The sequence below is a fragment of the Rosa chinensis genome, chromosome 4, assembly GCF_002994745.2.
Source record: "Rosa chinensis cultivar Old Blush chromosome 4, RchiOBHm-V2, whole genome shotgun sequence".
NCBI lineage: Eukaryota > Viridiplantae > Streptophyta > Magnoliopsida > Rosales > Rosaceae > Rosa > Rosa chinensis.
This window is the reverse complement of record NC_037091.1, coordinates 49,270,074-49,288,338: the sequence shown is the minus strand read 5'-3', so window position 1 is coordinate 49,288,338 and position 18,265 is coordinate 49,270,074. Positions and strand designations below refer to the sequence as shown.

Below are 18,265 nucleotides of genomic sequence, written 5' to 3'. Positions count from 1 at the left end.
ACAAGGAAAGATAATCTCTAGATTCTTCTAATTAAACCCTATTACCACTAGGTCAAGTAACCTAGAGTTTGGGCCAAACACAAATAGAGATATCCTTAAACAATATTTTATTTTTAGATGAAAACGAAAATAATTTAGAGCCATTAGATTTTGGAATGATAAGATAGTCTTTTTACTCAAGAATTACATGGCATGATTTGGCAAATAGGTGATGTGTATATGTGACATGACATGACACCTAGAATTGAGGCCACAAATCTTAGGTCTCATTGAAGCCACAAATCATTTTCCATTATGGAACTTCTCTAAAGAATGAGCCTCTCCTAATCAAAATGGTTATGATCGATGAAAAGACTGGAGTTTTAGTGAATAAGATTCCTCTAGCCAGATTAATTGGTCAATTCTAACACTGTTATATTAAAAATTAACAATTACTAAAGACTTTAATCAGTCACTTGCCAGATAACTCTCTACCAGACTATATATACAACTTCATCAAGGGTCCAACTGACTCCCGGCCCTGCTGTCCGGTATATCATATATATATGCTTTCCATCATAGTTACTGCATTTTGAACCTCAAAATGGTGTTCCTGGCAAAAACCTGAAGACCACAGATTTGTATATATGAAGAGGAACAAATGTTTTATTCTTTACTTATTCAAATGAAATGTAAAAACTTCACAATTCGTCATCACTGCGACTGCAAACCAAAACAATCTCTGGCTTGGTACGATAGAAAAGGAAATGAATATCAAAGCCACACCAAATATATAAAGAACATGACACAACGACACAGTATAATGCAGTAGCATTATCATAGTTTGATTTAGTTGTAGGCCTCAGGGTTGGCCAAAAGGTGGTTCTCAATGATCTTGAACAAACCAGCGGCTCTTTCTTTTCCGGCCTTGACATGCTCTTCCTTGATCTCAACCTCACCTTTGCAATGGTAGTGGCTGGTGCTCTTGATGATGGAGCCTCCACTTGGAGATGCCACCAACTTAATCTCGTAGGAGATTTTCTCAACTTTGTCTCCGATAGCATCACCTTCAATTATACTGTATTTGTACACAAAGTTGTCTTTGTCAAGTCCATCAATCTGATGCTTCACATAGCTGTATTCGCTTCCTTCACCGAGGTGAATCTTCTTGATGGTTCCAACACCTCCATCGCCTTGAACGATTTCAGCACTCTTCACAGCCTGTGGGGCGATCTTGGGGATGAGGTTATCAGCATCAAGAACAAAGGCCTTGTAGAGTCTTGGTGGTGGGATGACAGAGGTGAACTCAGTTTCATAAGTGAACACACCCATGATGATGATTAAGGAGCTGAAGTGAGAAAATTGAAATGTGGAAGAAGCTAAGTGAATATTGATATTGGTGTGAGAAAGTATGAGCCCTGGAGGTGGTATTTATAGCTAAGGATGAAGCTCACCCTGTAGATCAGAGCTTGAGCTTAGGCAAGGGGGTTTTTCAAAGAATTAATATTTTTCTTGTTGAATTGTCATTCTAGTCTAAGATGCCGCCTCAAATGGGCTAATTCTAACTTGTGAAAAGCCAAATTTCTCATCCTAACGTGGAAAAAGGAGTGTTGAATATGATTTCCATTAATGAATGATTTACAAGTTTACACATATATATAGCAGAGTATTACATGCCTAACAATAACCGCATATTATAGCAAGATCCACAAGATTAGCCTAATATCAATGCTAATACAATAACTGACGTACATTTCCAGAAGATATTAGTGTTAATGAGCTTTATTTGAGGTAGAGATCAGGCTTGATTGAGGCAAGGAATTAATGTCGCTATCAAGGAGCACTCACTTTCAACATGTTAGACTTAACATGAAGTCTAAACTAGCTAAACTGTAAAAAGTCAACTACTGGAATTTCAAAGAGAGAGTGCAAATAAGAACATCTAGAACATGATGACCCATTCCATCCAGAGCCAATTAGGTACGTACTATAGTATAACTGGGGCTGGGGTGCTTTGATTGACCCCTGGATATATCCAAGAGCATAGTAAGTACAGCCTGCATCTACTGGGACACTTGCTAATTCACAGTAGGTAGCTATAGGGTGCGTTCGCCCTTGTAAGTCATGACTCATCCCATGAGTATCTATAAATACCACCCATAAGCCATAGCATTTCCTTCTCTCACAACTCAACTACTCAAGACCTTCTCTAGTTCCTAAACGCCAATTTCTTTCATCATTGTCCAAGTCATAAGCTGGTAAAGGGTATCTTCACCTATGAAACCGAGTACTCGGTTATTCCACCACCGAGTTCACCTTAGTATAAGGCAAGCCGTAAATTTGAAATAGGGCTAAATACAAATTACTACCCTGTGGTTTAGGTCTAAAATCAATTCAGTCCCTAAACTTTTAATTTCTTCAAAAACACCCCTATACTTTCAATTTTGATCTAATAAGTCCAATTTGTTAGTTTTCCGACAATTTAGTTATTTAACTTATTGATGTGGCTCATATATGGCCTATGTTTTATAATGTGTTGTTGAGGTGGTCTGCATAGTCAATTTAGGAGTGAGTCCTACTATTAAAAATAAATAGTTTTTCAATAAATAATCCAACTATAACTTGAACCCATAACATAATATTAATGAATTGGACCTATTAGATCAAAATTGAAAGTGTAGGGGTGTTTTTGATGAAATTAGAAGTCTAGGGACTGAATTGATTTTGGATCTAAACCATAGGGTACTAACTAGTATTTAGCCTTTGAAATATCAAAACAAAATTCATATGATATGTCATTTCTGTCAATAATTTTCTGAAATGTTTCATTCATTTCCACAAAGTTCTTACTTTTCGAAATATGTACACATAAATAACATATATATATATGTATACAAAATTTCACACTGACAGTTAAATTTTGTATGTTATCGACAATAACTTTTACTTCATAGAGAAAATATTGTCTTATGATCTCATCTGCAATCACGGCTGAATACACAATGAAGACGCAGATGTGCATGTGTCTCAACTCTCAAAATGATTTTTAAGTCACTTTTTTCGAGTATTGTCTCAATGGATATATGAACTCAATATAATGATAACAATAACACTACTCCTCATGCAGACAAATAAGATGCACAATTTATACTTCCCTCTGATTCCAAACTGACATGATTGTTTCTGTCTAGCAGGGACGACATCTCAGTTGAAATTTTAAAAGAATTGTTACCTTCTGCAAACAATGAATCTGACATTACAGAATCAGCTGAAGACTCCTCCGAGTATCTGATGTAAAATAGTTAATCTTAACTACTAGCATCAACAATTTTTTGCCAAGTCTAACAGGCCATTTTTTGCACTATGTACATATACACCTACTTGGCTAACATGTGTAGTTTTTGGGATCTGGCTAAGGTACCATATGTGAAATCTGTCGAAGGCACCAAATTTTGAAACATGTAGAACTGTGTATAATGTACATGTAATCTTAGATATCAATTTTTGGGACAAGTGGAACAATGTACGATATAGTTCTCAATTCAATCATACCGGTGATGCCATTAAAAAAAATTTAAGAAAAAAGGAAAATTCTTCTATGCACGGACGGTGCAAGTAATAGATCTAACTGATCCCAGCCGTTATAGAAAATTACTCGATGATATCTAACCGTCCATTAGTATTACCCTCGCTCAAGCGCACGTCATTCAGTGCCCGCCGCTGTGTTCGTTGTCTCCGTTGCTCATGACTACCACTGCTCTCCGTCTCTCCCTCCTTCCATCTCCTCAATCACTCGCTCCCGGCGCGTGTCCTCACCGCCAACCTCTCTCCCACTCCCACTGCCACCTCACCTTCCCAACCCTCCACAGCTCCACCCACACTCCTCTCCTCCGCTCCTCCCATCACCGCTATCCATCTCCGGTCGCCATGTCCTCCGATTCCGGCCGATCAGTCTCTCCGGCGACTCAACCACCCCAACCGATCGAGCTCAACGACGAGTCCGAATTCGAAACCATCGTCTCGCCCGATGGTTACATCTCCATCTGCGGCTTCGGCTCTCTCCTCTCCGGTACGTAATCCTTCGTCTTTTTGGTCCCTGTTTGTTTCCGTACGGTTACCTGTTAAACGGTGCGGGTGTGTGATCGGGAACCAGAGAGAAGCGCGAGGAGTACATTTCCGGAGCTGATCAACTTCAGAGTGGCGCGGTTGAACGGATTCCGGCGAGTCTTCGCTCACATGGCCCCGATTTTCTTCGAGCGTGGCATTGCCAGGCCTGAAACCAAGGTAGGTGAAAGAAAATGAAACAAGCAAGCTTAACTTTTGGTCTGAATTCCAAATTCTAATTTGAAGTCGTTAACTTTGTAATTTTGGTAAATGTTGCAGGAGATTTCGAGTTTGAGTGTGGAGCCTTATGAAGGCGAAAGCCTTATAGTGACGGTGTTTGAGATTGAAAAATCGGAGGTAAGAAATTAGGACTATATGTGTTTCAGACTTTCAGTGCCTATTGAGTGTTTGAGATAGAAGGGGAACTAGTGTGAGTGAGCTAATCTCAACTTATTGTTACGTTACTCAGATTCCGGCTTTTATCAATAGGGAGCCTGAATTTCGATTCCTAGCGGTAAGTAACTAGAATGCTTCCTACATTTGCTTTTTAATCACCAAAGAGAAAAAAGCAAATGTTAAAGCTTTGCGTTTTAATCTCAAATTTATTTGTTCCTCCTGCAGGTTCTGCCTGAAAGCCTTGATGGGAAGCCATTTGATAATCGAGCGGTGAGTGGAAAATGTGAAATATGTGATACCAATGATTTAACTTGCTCTGACCTGGTTTTGGGTTTAGTTTGGTTATTGGTGGTGTTGGTTTATTGGTTTGGGGTATCAATGCAGGTGCTTTGTGCTCGTTATAGTGATGAAGAATTTTTCAGAGTCAGATGCAAAGGTAAATCATCCCTAGTTTGAATTTAACTGCTTCTTCCATTAAATTAGTAATTACTACTAATTAACCTTGAAATGATTATAGATAGTATACTATAACACAAGTGTAGTTAGCTAGTAGTTTTCAGATAGCATCACTAGATACAAAGAAATAATGCATGGTTTTAGTTGAACTGTTTTGATTTTGTTATCCAATACATGCTGCTGATTTTTTCTCTCTGGTGTCAGGAAGTAAGGAAATGTATTTTGAGCTATTTGGGCGATATGACATCGATAAGATTTGGAGGGATGATATCTTACCTTGCCGAACTTACCTTCGTCACTGGTAAGTATAGATCTTTTAATGACTTCATTAGGTCATTGTACTTGCATTAAAAGATCATATTGGCTCTGTAATTGATTGGTAGTTTAGTTTTAACTGGAGAAAGATGTGCCAGAGACCATTGCATTGTTAGTTTAGTAACTTTATGCTGCAGGAATCCATGCCTTGTATCCATCTTCATTACATATTTTGCTAATACCTTTTGAACTGTTACCGACTTGATTTTGCCTTTTCTCAATTTCTTTTCTGGCTCTGAAATGAGCGAGCTAATCTACTTATATGCTTTAGTTACTTGAGAATTTCATATTCTGCCTCTGAATGGTGTTTGCAATATCAACTTATATGATGCACACTAAATTGGTTTAAGTATTCCTTTGTAGTGTATTAGCAGCAAAGAATCTCAACGATATAGCATACAACAACTTCTTGGATCACACTTTCCTTGGAGACCGTAAAACAACCATCCGCAAGTACTTGGCTACAACAGGTTCGGGAATCATGGAAGAAGAGCCTCCAGAATCCCTCAAGATCCGTTACGGTGGTTAACATAGATAGTTAGGACCAAGTATTTGCAAAAGAAGTCGTCATGTTTTGAACTTCAAAGGTCTGACATTGGTTTTTTTTATCTCGCCAATGCAGAAAGGGGCTAATGCTATGAGTTACCCTTGTGACATTATGTTGAGTTTTGTAATGTATATGATTAATCCCAGTTTTTCCCTTCTCCTTCTTGAAACATGCATGTGAAATGAAAGTTTACGTCCTCATACTGAAACCTGTTTAAAGGTAGAGTCAAACAAACACAGAGGTGTATATAGTTCACCAGTAATCAGTTCATCTTAAGAATAATACATAGAGAAGGGATTTGTTTCGTTTTTCCATGTTGGGACAGAGCCATAATATATGAAGTATGAGCTATGAAGTAACTACTTTGTCATCACCAATGTGTAGTGAAAGAGCAAGAGGGTGCTTACTAAAGCAGCGAAATACGACAAAATCAACCTTTAACCTTGTCCTGTCAGGGGTGGATCGACCTGTTAATGACCCTAAAGAGATGGCGGGTCGTGCCAATACCTATGGACAACGAACACACTTGCTGGTTCCGAGTTTAATTTTTGTAAGCCTCGCCCTCTACTGAACAAGTACTGGATCTTTGCAGCACACCGGAGTTTACCATATGCTCTGAGGCCATCGAAGAGTTCACATACTATATCGTCTGAGGCTGTCGAAGAGTTATAAATTGTGTAGAAGTGATTGAAATGTTACATCGCTTGATACAGAAACATTTCAATATAAATCACATAAACATAAGTAATGAGGGCTATTATTCTCATGTTTGCAGCTGGAGCTTAGGATTATCCGTGACATTAAGGTATAGCTCAATTACTGATATATCTATACATTACTTTTCAGATTTTAGGTTAATATTAGTTATCAAATTCTTTGTAATGGAGCTACCAGGAACAAGATAGTAGGACCTAATTTGATATCTTCAATAAGGAGATTTTGTCCTCTGTATATTGAACCCAAAAAGGACAAGTAAAATGGCCATAGTGATTATAACAAGTGATTCCATCCCACATCGGCTAGTTGGTCAAAGAAAGGCCAAGAGGCTGCCTATTAAAGTAGAGAAGCAGATGTAGATTATTTTAACCTGTCCTGTCAGGGTTGAGGGTCGACTCGTCAATGATCGTCAGTGACGGCGGGTCGTGCCAACAACTATGGATAACGAACACACTTAATTGGGTGCGAGCGGCTCAAGCCCTACTTAGGCAACGAGTCGCCCGTCAATTTTTGAAAGCCTTGCCTCTGCGGTAGGGCTCCAATAAATTTCCAAAGAATAATGTTTATAAAATTCTGGTAATTTATTCTTGTATTCTACATTTTTTTATAAAAAATGCAAATAGCCCTCAACAGTAAAATTTATTATAAATTTCTATTTTTATTCTCTATAATATGCTTTTCTTCAACCTCGCCCATTAGACAGAATCTGGGCACCATACAATACAAGATGGATGGATATCCACAAGATGGATATCCACTGCATAATGTCGATAATCTAACATATAGGACGAAATGAGTCTTTGTTTTGCCTAAATTATAACATGGCATTGAGCAATGCATTGAGCGCAAAACGAACTATTGAGATTTGATTCTGTTGCCATTTACTAGAGCATACAGTGCCAGTTTCTTGAAGGTTGAATCTACGTGGGTGCCCCAAAACTTAGTTTTTGAAATGTTAAACAAGACTTGTAAAACCAGCATAATTTATAATGCAGAATGCCTTCTCTGATAACTGAACGTTCATATCTAGGATCAATGCCTTAAATAATGCAGCTTTGCTCTAAAATTTGATCTGAAGAATTTCTAATGCATTACCAACCTATCAGCGTATTTACTACTAAGGTAAATGAGATAATAGAGATCATAATAACCTAATGCTAATTTAAATTTGGTTCTGTTCGTGGTCTTGTAGATTAGAAAATGAACCAAACCTATTGCTAATAAAGATTGATTACCACTGAAACATTCAAATCTGAACTGGTATAATTTCAGTCAAAAGATGATATGCTTGCTTCAGTGGGTCTGTGAAAAGTTTGTCGATGAGATGTGGGATTTATCAATCACAAAAAGTAAATGAACATGCATGACTTTTGTAGTTTGTTTCTGATCAAATATTTATTTGGAATAAATCGGTTTAGAATGTCCGTATTGTCCCTTCAATCATAACTATCAAGTCTATACTCTATATATATATATCATGGAAAACTTTTGTTGATCATGATCTTCTTGTTATATTGTTTCATGTAGTATTTAATACTATTTGTCCATAAAAGGTCTCTATCTTTTAATTTCATATTAAATAACATCACTATGAAATCTTTGATACAATTTTTTTTTTCTTTTGCTAAAGAAGATCAAATGATTTCACTCCTACCACCATAGTGACTCGAATCTATGACCTCGATCTTAAGTAGTAGGTGCTCTAACCACTTAGCTAGATCTTTGATACAATTAAGTTTAAGATATTTGTGGAAATTAAAATCTTAAAGTCATTTGTGATATATCTATACATTACTCTCCAGATTTTAGGTTAATATTAGTTAGTTAGTTCTTTTGTAATAAAACTACTAGGTACAAGATAGCAGGATCTAATTTGATATCTTCAATAAGGAGGTTTTGTCCTCTGAAAGATACCTTTTTTCATGTTTTATAAAAAATGCAAATAACGGTTAAATATTCGGATCCTACAAAATTTTTATTTTTATCCTCTATAATATGCTTTTCTTCAACCTCCACTCTGCATAATGTCGATAATGCCTAAAACAAAGGACGAAAGGATTCTTGTCTTGCCTAAAACATGCATGCCTTCTCCAGAGATCTCCTCCTCCTTCAACGATCAATATGGAAGCTTCTGGTACCTTGTTAATAAGGTTTTTTTCAATGAAGATTAAACCTTGTTCAACGCCTTGGTTAACCTTTCCTCTCCCTTGTAGCAAGAAGCAAGAAGGTTTGAGAGCTTGAAGCTGCTAGGATACCTGAAGTCGAGCAACAAGGCTTTCTCTGATTACAATATTACAAGGTTGAGTCAGGTGAGTTTCAGAATTTTTTTTTATTTTAAATTTTTTTTTTTAAATTAGGGGTAAAGTGGATTATTAAAGTTACAAAAAATATAGGAGGTCAAAAATGATATGCCAAGTCTAAAACATTAGGAGTCTGGCACTAGGATTGCTCCAAATATGAATCCATTACCATGATTCCTTCAGAGAGGCTATAATTTGCCATTTAAGAGTTTGGAATTTGGTTTCCTAGCTCACTTGCCAATGACAAGGTGAACCAATATCTTGCTTCCGATTACAAGCCGATTCAGTAGCACCGCCCACTAGTAGAAGTTGGCAAGTTGCAATTGCACCGCCCTTCCATTAAATAAAAGTGGCTAAAGCAGGTGTAGAGCCTGCTTGGGCTAGAGCAGGTGTAGCTCAAGGTCTTGATGCTGTTTGAACAAGTAACATGACTGAATGTAAGGTGAAAGTCTTCACGCTCGCACAGTGACAAGAATCGATTTAATTTCATTTGATTGTTATTTCTAAAAACATTCTCTAATCAGCTCTTTGAACACTTCGCAAAATCGCAAGCAGAGCTTTTGCCTTCTTCACTATTTCTATATCTCTCTACAAATCTACAAGTTCGTTGGACAAATATTTTCATACAAAAATCCAACACTAAAGCCGTGTGGAGATAAGTTTTTGAGTTCAAAATCATGCTCAATGAAATACTTGAGGCGACGCATAATACTCACTCTCATTGAACACGGGTCTCAAATCTTCTTTCAACATGAAATCCAAAGGAAAAGAAACAAGATGCCCCTTTATAGACTCTAACCTCTCCATGGGATCTGCTTTCTTGACATCTCCATTTTGATACGACTCTAGCGTACCAGGAGCAATTCCTAAATCAATGGTTGTGTGCCCTACCTTCTCCTTCCAAAAGGCAATGTTTTGTCTAAATGCAGCTCTGCGTATACATCACACAAGGACAGATAGGAAAAATTATTTCTTAGCTAAATTGGCAAGAAAACAGGAGAATTTGTAAAAGATTAGAGAAGCACGTACCTAGAATGTATAAAATCATTTGGTACACAGGAAAAGACATCTTGGTAGATGGTGGTATTTGCCTGTTAAAAACACAAATGCAGCACACATTACCATTAGCAGATTCAAAACAACTTAGTTATTATTCAGCAGATATATTTATTTCTTTTCCAGCTTTCCGTATCCCACTTCATCTAGTTCAAGAAGCTTGAAATAATTTGTTGACCAGTTTCCAGTTCTAGGGTTCCACTTGGATTACATATCTGACCATCATAATACTTTTTTCCTACTTTTTCCTACCTTAGCTGTCGCCATCCATATATCCTTGTAAGTTGAATCAACAGTTGGATCGATTATTTGGTCCATCTGAGGAAAAAAATTAAAACAAAAATCAGCGAACCGACAAGAGCTGTTTCAAAAATTCTAGTCATCTACAACAAAAATTAGCAAAACTAATTTCAATAGAGATACAAACAAAATATTGCTAACCTCTCCAGCGCGAATACCAAGATGTTCAGACCATAGCGACATGCGAAGACTCAATGAAAATTTTCCAGCCTTCCATGGTTTTCCTCCCATATATGAATTAACCAACTCTTTGTCTTCAATAAGAAGACCAATCTGATATGAAAAAAAAAAAACATTTAGCAGAAGCTACATAGGAGTGAAGGACAACAAAAGTCATGTCTCAAAAGGAGCAAGACAGCATACTAAAATCAAAAGTCTTATCAGATATAGGAAAGACGAGTTAATTTAACAACAAAATTGACTAGACAAAGTCACTCAACAACATTTGCAAGGTTCACTGCCCAAGAAATATACAAGCCTAAAAGCTTCATAATGATTAGTGACATGTAACTCATATGACTGAATTATGTGATTGTAACTTGTAACATATGAAACTATTAGCCAATAATTATACATCCCAACAATGGTCCGGCGGCACATATCCTATCTCCAGACTTCAAGTTCAAGCACCAGCACAGTCAAGAATAGAAATAGCTCATTTGTGAAGCCTATATCTATTTGATTCATGAAGTGAGATAATTGCCGAATGCAGTGACCCATTTGACAAAATGGAAACAATATAAAAGCAGATACCAGAAACTCTAACTTCAACATTAGTTCCCTATCTACACTTGTCCTTGTAAGTCCAGTTCAAAATTCATTGCATTTTTTTTTTTTTACTTGTGCACTATTAAGTGATCTAATGCATTTGACCTCAAATAATCTCAATTCTATATATATTCTCTCTAACTTTACAGTTTGAATGCACCACATGATATATGTTAACGAAAATGTAGGAGAAACCCAGAGCAGATGAGATACCTCAGAATCTCTTGAACCAAGCAAACTCCTATCATTGATGTTAGCTGATCCAATTATAGTTGTACAATCATCGACAATCATGATTTTACTATGCACATACACCTGCAGTATCAAAAAACATATACTTAATGATGACATTTTGATGAGCTACTAACTAGAGTTTGGCAACCATAATACTAGTATCTGAGACTAAAAAGAATGAGTATAGGCATAACTACATAAGCTATATTGATGTTAGAAGTACCTGACTGGAGGCCACAGGACCGCCATCAAACAGTTTACCATAGGCTCTAAGGCCATAGAAAGAAATGTAGTCGTGTGTCTTTGGACCAAGAAGTTCATATAAATTGTGTAGAATTGAATTATGCCCTCTGCAAATGGTTCGATATTGCCAATGCATAACAGCTCTCACAGATGCCGCGCCAGCATCATCCAAACCACCCTATCAAACTAGAACATCAACAAAAAAGATACATGGGCAAAGTACATTCGAATTTGATGCATTTCGAGAAGAACTCACTTGAAAACCGGGTACGAGTGGTATGACAATTATAACTCTAAAACACTTCTTATCATTGTATGCTCGCATAATACGACGGAATAATGCTTCTAACACACGATTCCGTATTATTTCATCTCCTGAAAGACCTGAGATGAAAAATTGATTCTGGAAAGAAGTTGCCAAAGAATTTAAATCAGTAAAGAAAATGAAACAGAGACCTTGAGGAATGCTAGAGATATCAATAGAACTACTGAATAATTTTATTTTATTTTAAAGATATTAAAGAAACTAACTGCGGCTATAATCATTATCAAGATCACTATCAATATAAACCATGGATTTCCAGCTCTTTTGAGTCAGAGACCTAGATGATCACATGTTATGCCCAGAATTAAAGGCTGTCCTATGTATGCACCTATATGACTTGACATTAAAAAAATGTGTGCACTAGTAGTCAGTCATTATGAATTTTCCCCTTACAGTGGAGAAAAATAAAGAAAAGTTTCTTAATTATACTACATGCTGACAAGTTTCTTAATTACACAATATATCCTTATGTGTAATATTAACAATATTGCAGAATATGAGGTTATTCAAAATGTATTTTGGAGGGGATAATTGAATAAACTATTGTGTTTGCAAAATAAGAAAGATTGAAGAATCATACCTCAATGTAAATAAAGTGCTCAGCTTTATCGATAAGAGAACAATAAGCACTGTGAATGCTATCTTCAACTTGGCTTGTTCCTGCTGACCACTGACTGACACTTCTGATAACCTGAAAGTAGAATGCTGTTAAAAATAGTACAATATGCAGGTCTGTTATTATGAAATACGGTACAAAATAGAAACATTTGAATTTTCCGAATGTCATCTCCCCAGCACTTGGAAAACTATAGGAAATTCTAGAGACCCCCTTATTAATTTGAAAACATTGCTTTTAGTACCAACCAGACACTTATAATGGAGTAACAATGGGAAGGTGACATAATCCTTGATGATGTTAGTTAACATTCGACCATAAATATTCAGATCTAAAAAACAGAAATGTTTTAGCCAACCTGACAACGGCATGAACTAGAAGGACCAACTTGTCCTGATTCATCTGTGAAACCACCCTTATTTCCACGTTCTTGTATTTCCCACCACTCTGGATCTGAATTTGTGATTGCAGGACATGCCACCACATCTAAAGCCAATTTCCCATGTCGATCCATAGATTCAAAGTCATCTACAAATCCCCTCATTGGCGTATCTGGACCAACTGGTTCAATTTTTGTCTTCCGAAAAGGGAAAGCAAGATTGTTACCAACTCTGCTTGGCTGATCGAGGCAATGAGCAGAGTCCACCCCATATGGTCTTGGGTTTTCATTCAACCCATCAGCCTCTTGAGGTATAAGCAAGGGGATATCCTGATAGGATGATTTCGACGAAAAGGAATCCTGCCTTTTAATGTCTTTACTATTGCTGGCATTCTCATTTTCAATCTCCACATCTGAGCTTTTCCCCATGTAATGAGGAATTACCATGTGCTGTTGCGGCATAAGTAGTGGAATTGCCTGCTCGTTTAGAGCTTTATTTCTCTGAAAGAATCGACATTTCGTTTAAAACATAATATATTTTGATATTTATGAAAATTTATACTGTGATAGCAAGATACCAACCTTTGCATAGTTCCACCGCTGAACGAAATGCCTAGCTACATCACGGCAAGGAGGTCCCCAAATAGCACAGTGGACATCATGCCAAGGCATGCGAGGATATTTTTCACGGTCCAACTCATCTCTCATTGTATCCTCCCACGAGTTTGGTTCAGATTCCCTAACAGTATTAGATCAAAAAACCATATTCACTTCAATCATTTCTGGAAAAACTCGAGCTAAATAAAAACAAAAGCACTACATATATCATTTTAAATCCACAAAGCCAAGCTCAAGATGCAAGGGATGAGGTGAGATTGGTGTCACTCTCAATGTTCAAATAGCAAGTAGAAAAAATAAGCCAATAAGGTAGATAATTATGGAATATGATCGTGTTTAGCTTTTGTCCATGATTAATGGAAGTGCAGGTAAGAAGCTCACCTGGGGTTGTAATAGTCCTTTCCAGGCCAAATGTTAGGAGGGCAGTCACCCACTTTATGTTCAGCAGTATCATAACGACCAAAGCATAAATCAAGTCCTCCAACAAAGCAAATCTGATGATCAACAATGACAAGTTTTTCATGGTGGGACCTATATGTAACAAATATATAATATCAGAAGCCGAACAAGACACAGGAAACAATTAATTGAAACATCAGCATCTAAGAAATTCCATGAGACTTTCTAACAAGTAAAACAAAATCCCCAAATAACTCAGCAACTTAAGTGCGTACCATAAGTAAACACCACTAGAGAAGTGGTCAGGATAACGTAATACCCTCACATTCTCATGAATCCCAACAAGTTTTCTCTTGCTATAAACGCTGTTGATTTTCAGAGCAAGAGCTACCTCTTTATAGAGAAGAATGTAAATCTGCAGAAACATTATTGCATCATACTTCATTGGTATTGAACTAAGACAGGTTTCAATGCTAGAAGATAAGAACAACGAAATTTAAGTTACCCATCATAGATGAGGAACACGTAGATATCTAAGGTTACAGATTGCACAAAACTATGGTTTACCTGAACCCCTTCCTTAGCTTTTGCTTCCAGCAGAGAATCAAGTTTAGAAGAAGCATGAGTAAGAAACGGACGCCGCATGTACAATTCTGGACACAGCCACCAACCACAAATAAATATCTGCATGAAACTCAGTATCATCAACCAGATGAAAATGCAATACTATAATTGTGAAACAATTGAATTCTACACATGGAACTCAAAGGAACAGACCTCTGATTTTGCATCCTCAATTGCAGAAGCAATAGCTTCAAATGCTGCCCGACCATCTACAAACCATTGAGCCTGACTACCATCTTCAGTCAAGCCTCTTGGAGGCGCAAAGGAGCCAAAGCGGTGAGGATGACACCAACCTTCAGGAGGCCTGAGTCCCGCATCATTGATTGACGCTACCCAATCTTTAACTTTACTACTACTCTTAACTCTTAATTTAATGCTCCGGCTTCCACAAGCCACCTTTTAAAATTTCACAATATATATCAGAGGTTGTCTGGATATTTCAATGGGTGGATAGCATCACCCACCAATTATGTAGAAAAGGGAAAGGTATTCTATCAAATAGAGAAATAGCCACCAGCAACTTGAGCATGCTCCTTATCATGAAATGCATTATTAAGCAAAAATTCTACCAGTGCTGGGTACCGGAAAAAAAAAAAACAATAATGCTCCTTTAATATTTTAAGAATAAAACACACAGTTTCTTCCAACTAATATACACACCCAGATTTGCATAAACCATATATGTACAACCTCCTACATTACAGAAAAAGAATATGTACTAGCCTCTGCTTCACTTATAAGCCAACACTAGAAGTTCAAGAAACAAATTATAGAAACTGCACTAGAGTACCAGAGACTAACAAGGAAGAAGAAGAAACAAAAGGCCTCAATGCTACTAACCTGAAAGGCATGGCGTAGTGGATTTCTATCTTTTATCTCTTTCGCTAGTGATACACGGCCATCCCCATTACCATCCGAGGCTGGTAGTACATCAAATACTATTATGTCTAAAGGTTGGGTATCAAAAGGATCTGCCAGAAAGGCCAAGAATCCTGGTTTTAATACAGCCCAAACCTGCAGAGAATCAATGAGAATCAATTAAAGTATGATGCAAAAGACAAAAGGTGCGAAAACATTACCTTAAATTAAAAAACATAAAAATAAGAAGTTATTACATTTGAGGTTCTATATCTCAGAATATTACTCAAATGCCTAATATTCACTTTTTGGGGAAAGAAAAACAAAAGATGCATATAGTTGCTATGTAAGAAACAAAAAGAATCAACAGACCAAACTTTGTCGTGTGAAAGATATTAGAATGGTGCATGCAACAATAGGTAGCAAATGGACTGATTTCTTTTACATGCATCCAGGGGATTTACCCCCAAAATTCACCTTCCACCTTTGCTTGTGAGGAGGAGGTGCCCATTTAGTCCAGAAGCCATCAACTAAAAAAATAAACTTATGAAGGATCCATCGAGAGATCTCAAGTTCTCAACAATGAAATAACCACAAAAGCTAAAAGAGCACAGGACTTCCACACAATAGGAGTATAAAAACATGCAATGACAGATACCAACTAAACCATTAAAAGAAAAATCAAAAACAATAAACTCCAACACTACAAACAACTTTCAAGGTCAAAACTCATAATGTTATGGGTTGATCTGAAAACACAGTTAATATGGGCTTTCTTATCAGGTGAGTATGAACTAAACTTACTACAAAGAGGACTTCATTACCTTTTGCCAGTTGTCATTACAACAACTGAACCAACGACACGAGCAACATTTCCTGGAAGGATCATTCTTTGGCAATTTTGGTAGATGTTCCACCATTACAAAATCTTCTTTCAGCTTAGGGCCATATTCTGGGGAAAATGATAGCATAGAGACCTCCAAAAACTTGCAGACCTACAATCCATAATTTTTTATGGTAAGACACGTAAAAAATAAAGTAGTTTCAACAACGGATACAGCTGTGCGAGAAATAAATGAATAAAGTAGATGACAAAAGCTAAAAGCAGTGAATGTTTAGAAATCATCACTATGGGATGATTCAGGGATATCTCTAAGAACTCCAAAGCAATCACATGTTACCATATTAAATGCAATTGCATCTGATAGATAACACCACTGACCGGTAGGATTATAACAAATTTGTTATTGTAACAGTCCATAGTAAGAACAAGCACCGACACACCTCTTGAGAGTTCACAATGTCCATGTTTCCAAGAAAGTGATTAAGATATCCTTGCATTGCAATCTTTGATCTGTCCGAAATGGATTGCTGCCTACCAAGGGCTGGCTGAATGATTGGTAGAGCGGCACTAGATGGAACATCTCTGAACAAAAGATGCAACTAAAGTTGTTAGTCATAAATGATTTTTCACTAGAGGAAAGCAGTATTTCATGCATCTAATTCAAAAGGTAGTAACCTGTTTTTAGCACTTTCATCATTGTGATGCAGGGGGACAGTCTCATCATCAATATCCTCATCATCGTGCACGACGTCCGTATGATCTCCTATTCCTAGATTTTGAAGCCATTCTTTAACCTTTAATATAATGTTGGAAACGACATTAAACTCCAAACATTCCCAAATAAGCAGCTTACTGCCAAAGGGCATGGAAGTGTGAAAACACAGACTGACATGGCCACAGCAATTCAAATGATAAAATCCAACTCTAAAACTTACACACCTGTTCCTGCTTTTCGTGAATTTCCTCAATAAATGCCCGTTTCTTCAACGCAAAATGCAAGTAGAATACTTGTGATGCTTTCTTCAATAGGCGCCACTTAAACTGGTTTAAGATAAAACCTTAATTAGCATATCCTAATTATATAAACAAAACCGAACCAAGACCCCAGAATAATAAAATTGCGCACTCTGCAGTAATGCTAGCCCAAAATCGAAATAACCAGTAATCATTATCAAATCCAACAGTTCAAGTCACAAAGAGAGCAGTGCTTCCATCAAATTTACAAAAAAAAAAAAGGTTTAAAACTTGAAATTCAATAGCATAGTTCAGATGGAACTGTAACCAAGCATGTCATGCAAAGCGATCTCGTCCATAGAGAAAGAAGAAAGAAGAAGCGAGAGAGAGAGAGAGATGGTGATCGTGCCTGCTTGTATTGGAACTCGATAGTGTAGGAGAGAAGCATGGGGCTGATATCGCCGGCGTCGGGGCGGGAGACGGAGACGATGGTGGCGCTGGGCAACTCGTCGAAAATCCGCGGGGGCTCGAAGGACGAGTGCCGGAACGATAACAGCGACGACGGCGACGTTAACTGCTCCGATCGCATTTGCATATACCGGGAACCGCTCCCCGTCGATGATATCAACTGCTCTGATTCCATCCCTTTCGCTTCTTTCGATCACTACGAGAATTGATCGAATTTGTATATCGTATATATATAATAGTATTCCTATAAAGATAAAAATAATTAGTAGAAGAAAGAGGATGTGTCCTTTTGCGAATGGTTTCGGATCGCAATTTTGAAAAAGGGAGAGAGAAGGAATTGGTCAGTTATGAACGACAGATTTGTTTCACTGTGCGATCAAAAGAGAAGAAAAAGTTTTTGATTTTGGCCTTTTATACCTTTTTATACGTGGTCTTGTTTCTCCTCTCGAGGGTCCGGTGTTTCAAAATCAGACGCATGTTATAAACTTCTTCCTTGTATCAATGTCAGTCCCATTTAATTTTGAATTTTGAATTTTGATAGACAAAAACAATATAGAGGATTTAATGCAAGTACACTCCCTGTTAAATTCAAGCATTCCGTCCATGTTTTTGGCCAATTTGTTTGGGCTTAAATCCTTCGTTACCCTTGTTTTTTTATTTCTCACCCTGCTCATCTCATATGTCGGTAAAATTTGATCTCATCACCTCTGTCCTAGATCGAAACCCTTCTTGCCCTTCTTTTTTTTAAATTCACCCCGTTCATCC

At 37.2% G+C, this 18,265-nt stretch overlaps 3 protein-coding genes across 7 annotated transcripts; 1 reads left to right on the top strand and 2 right to left on the bottom strand.

The window, feature by feature from the left end:
• Nucleotides 1-625: 625 nt before the first annotated feature.
• Nucleotides 626-1,394, bottom strand: LOC112200569 (major strawberry allergen Fra a 1.08). Its single transcript, XM_024341605.1, has one exon. The coding sequence runs from the start codon at nt 1,309-1,311 to the stop codon at nt 829-831; it is 483 nt and encodes a 160-aa protein (XP_024197373.1). The 5' UTR covers nt 1,312-1,394; the 3' UTR covers nt 626-828.
• A 2,258-nt stretch (nt 1,395-3,652) lies between these two features.
• Nucleotides 3,653-5,966, top strand: LOC112198279. Its single transcript, XM_024339375.2, has 8 exons — nt 3,653-4,048; nt 4,133-4,263; nt 4,363-4,440; nt 4,553-4,597; nt 4,705-4,749; nt 4,864-4,915; nt 5,140-5,236; nt 5,614-5,966. Exons 1-8 carry the CDS (start codon nt 3,724-3,726, stop codon nt 5,777-5,779), a joined length of 939 nt encoding a protein of 312 aa, XP_024195143.1. The 5' UTR covers nt 3,653-3,723; the 3' UTR covers nt 5,780-5,966.
• Nucleotides 5,967-9,280: 3,314 nt separating this feature from the next.
• Nucleotides 9,281-17,880, bottom strand: LOC112197817 (phospholipase D zeta 1). Of its 5 annotated transcripts, XM_024338697.2 has the most exons (20): nt 17,442-17,879; nt 17,018-17,119; nt 16,754-16,872; nt 16,519-16,660; nt 16,059-16,229; nt 15,217-15,390; nt 14,530-14,772; nt 14,320-14,436; nt 14,028-14,167; nt 13,735-13,884; nt 13,318-13,474; nt 12,715-13,236; nt 12,321-12,431; nt 11,672-11,818; nt 11,396-11,593; nt 11,152-11,253; nt 10,312-10,443; nt 10,123-10,188; nt 9,844-9,905; nt 9,281-9,745 (listed from the first exon to the last, which is right to left on the bottom strand). In XM_024338697.2, exons 1-20 carry the CDS (start codon nt 17,673-17,675, stop codon nt 9,496-9,498), a joined length of 3,339 nt encoding a protein of 1,112 aa, XP_024194465.1. In that variant the 5' UTR covers nt 17,676-17,879; the 3' UTR covers nt 9,281-9,495. The 5 variants fall into 5 exon arrangements, with proteins under 5 accessions (XP_024194465.1, XP_040374092.1, XP_024194466.1 ...); XM_040518158.1 differs by lacking the exon at nt 14,028-14,167 and having other exon boundaries at nt 14,320-14,405; nt 17,442-17,880; XM_024338698.2 differs by lacking the exon at nt 11,152-11,253.
• Nucleotides 17,881-18,265: the final 385 nt, after the last annotated feature.